General features: G+C 49.1%; 1 protein-coding gene across 1 annotated transcript; it reads right to left on the bottom strand.

The window, feature by feature from the left end:
- Positions 1-438: 438 nt before the first annotated feature.
- On the bottom strand, positions 439-1,749 carry mplkip (M-phase specific PLK1 interacting protein). Its single transcript, XM_070844788.1, has 2 exons — positions 1,347-1,749; positions 439-762 (listed from the first exon to the last, which is right to left on the bottom strand). Exons 1-2 carry the CDS (start codon positions 1,671-1,673, stop codon positions 658-660), a joined length of 432 nt encoding a protein of 143 aa, XP_070700889.1. The 5' UTR covers positions 1,674-1,749; the 3' UTR covers positions 439-657.
- Positions 1,750-2,388: the final 639 nt, after the last annotated feature.

The following is a 2,388-nucleotide window of genomic DNA, read 5'->3' as shown; positions in this document are numbered from 1 at the left end:
ACTGAACAGCTCGTAGCAACGAACCCGGTACCCCACACTCCCGCAGTACCCTCCACAGGATAAGGCTTAATCCCTCTATTTTTATTTAGAGGCTTAATCCCTCAATTTCTACTTTAAGGCAAATATAAGTGGAATATAAGTGTTAATTAAGGGCTTTGGGGTTAAAGTTCTTTTGACCTCCAAACCCTGTTTCAGTGTTTCAGTCCTGAATATTCCCTAAATTTTTCCCTGAATGTTTTGCTGACTAAGGGTGATTAAGGCGTAATTAAGGTGAGTTAATTACTTCTCTTCCCTCATTCAGTTTTCCTTGATCTTTGTCTGTTGCCATGGAAACAGTTAAGCGATGGATAGGTGTCACCTGAGCTCCAGGTATCCATGAACTTTTCGTCTTCCTTTCAAAATAAATGCCTTGAGATTAAAGGACAAACACTGTTGTTAAAGTTTCCATGTTTTAATTTTCTAAAATAAAGTGATTTTTTACAAACAGTGAATAAAACCCATGAAGAAGAATGTGACGTTAAAAACTGTTGGTTAAAAATTCCCTGAAGTCGTTAAAAGCTGCCGACACACTTGGCTGCTGGTGATGAAGTGCGCTCACAGTGACGCTGTGCTGCCTCGCCATTTCCTGTTAGGCCGTCAGGGTGCAGCGGCCCTCCGTCATGTCGTCTGTCTGCTGGCTGCGGCGGCAGCGGCGGTCACGGGCTGCAGAGCGGCCCAGGGATCCTGCAGCATCGATGGACTGAAGTACTTCTGCACGTCAGGCTGAAACACACACACACACAGAGCTTACTGACCGCCACACACACACACACACACACACACAGAGCTTACTGACCGCCACACACACACACACACACACACACACACAGCTTACTGACCGCCACACACACACACACACAGAGCTTACTGACCGTCACACACACACACACAGAGCTTACTGACTGCCCCACACACACACAGAGCTTACTGACCGCCACACACACACACACACTGAGCTTACTGACCGCCACACACACACAGAGCTTACTGACTGCCCCACACACACACAGAGCTTACTGACTGCCCCACACACACACACACACACACACAGAGCTTACTGACCGCCGCGCATGCGCACACACATAGACACACGCACGTACACAGACACACACACACACACACACACACACACACACACAAACACGCACACACACACACACACACACACAAACACAAACACATGCGCACATGCACATACAGATACACATACACACACTACTATTTCATGGTTGTATCTGTCTCTAAGGAAACAAAGCTGCTGATCAGGTTATTGATCCTGGACAAACAGCCCTGTGTTGAATCTCTACCTGGAGGTTGTGAGCTGGGGCGGGACTGAAGGACCGAGGCCACCGGAAACCGCCCCCCCTGCGCCACATCTGCTCTCCAAAGCCCCGGGACCTGCTGCCGTAACCGGCCGGGGAACCGTCCCTGGATCCTCGGTTGGAACCCGGCGAGTAGACTGGAGAGCCCGGTGAGTGAGCTGGGCAGTCCCACGGAGATCGCCCGCGGTGTCGGGAACCTCCGTACGTGGACGTGGGACCGGGGAGCCCCCAGCAAGAGCGCGGGGACTGAAACCTTCCGGTCGGCCGCGGAGTTCCGGGCCCCCGCTGCGGTCTGACCGGAGCTCTGTACATCTGAGCGGCAAAGAAATATCAAAGAGCCGGTGAAGGGAGCCGGAAGACTCTGCTGCCACAGACCACAGACACAACAAAGGCCGAACCGGAACCGGAAACACCACCACTCTGCTTCCGGCCACACAGGCTGCAGCGCCGCCTCGCGGCCGCCAAGATCACTGCAAACAAACAGGAATAAATACAATTAAACATGAATAAATACACATAAACAGGAATAAATACAACTGAACAGGAATAAATACACATAAACAGGAATAGATACAATGAAACAGGAATAAATACAATTAAACAGGAATACATACACATAAACAGGAATAAATACACATAAACCGGAATAAATACAATTAAACAGGAATAAATACAACCGAACATGAATAAATACAATTAAACAGGAATAAATACAAAAAGGCTTCTGCAAAAATATATAAAACACTTAGAGTTTTCAGGTCTGGACTTCAGAGACCATTTCACATCAGACCCCCTGTGGACAGGTGAGACAGGGAGCAGGTGGACAGGTGAGACGGGGACCAGGGTTAGTACCTGTTGTGTGTCTCAACCTACTGGACTCCACCTTCAGTGTGACTCCACCCCCTTGGCCTCACCTGTTAAACAAAATAAAAGCCCCAGAGAGAGATAGGTTCCTCACACAGTGATTCTGCTGCTTCAGGTCGTTACTGTGAACTCGTCTGAACACAGAATCACAGACGAGTCCTTG

The sequence above is a fragment of the Pempheris klunzingeri genome, chromosome 15 (assembly GCF_042242105.1).
Source record: "Pempheris klunzingeri isolate RE-2024b chromosome 15, fPemKlu1.hap1, whole genome shotgun sequence".
Taxonomy (NCBI): Eukaryota; Metazoa; Chordata; class Actinopteri; order Acropomatiformes; family Pempheridae; genus Pempheris; species Pempheris klunzingeri.
Note: the sequence above shows the minus strand (reverse complement) of the source record. Positions and strands in the feature narration are given on the sequence as shown.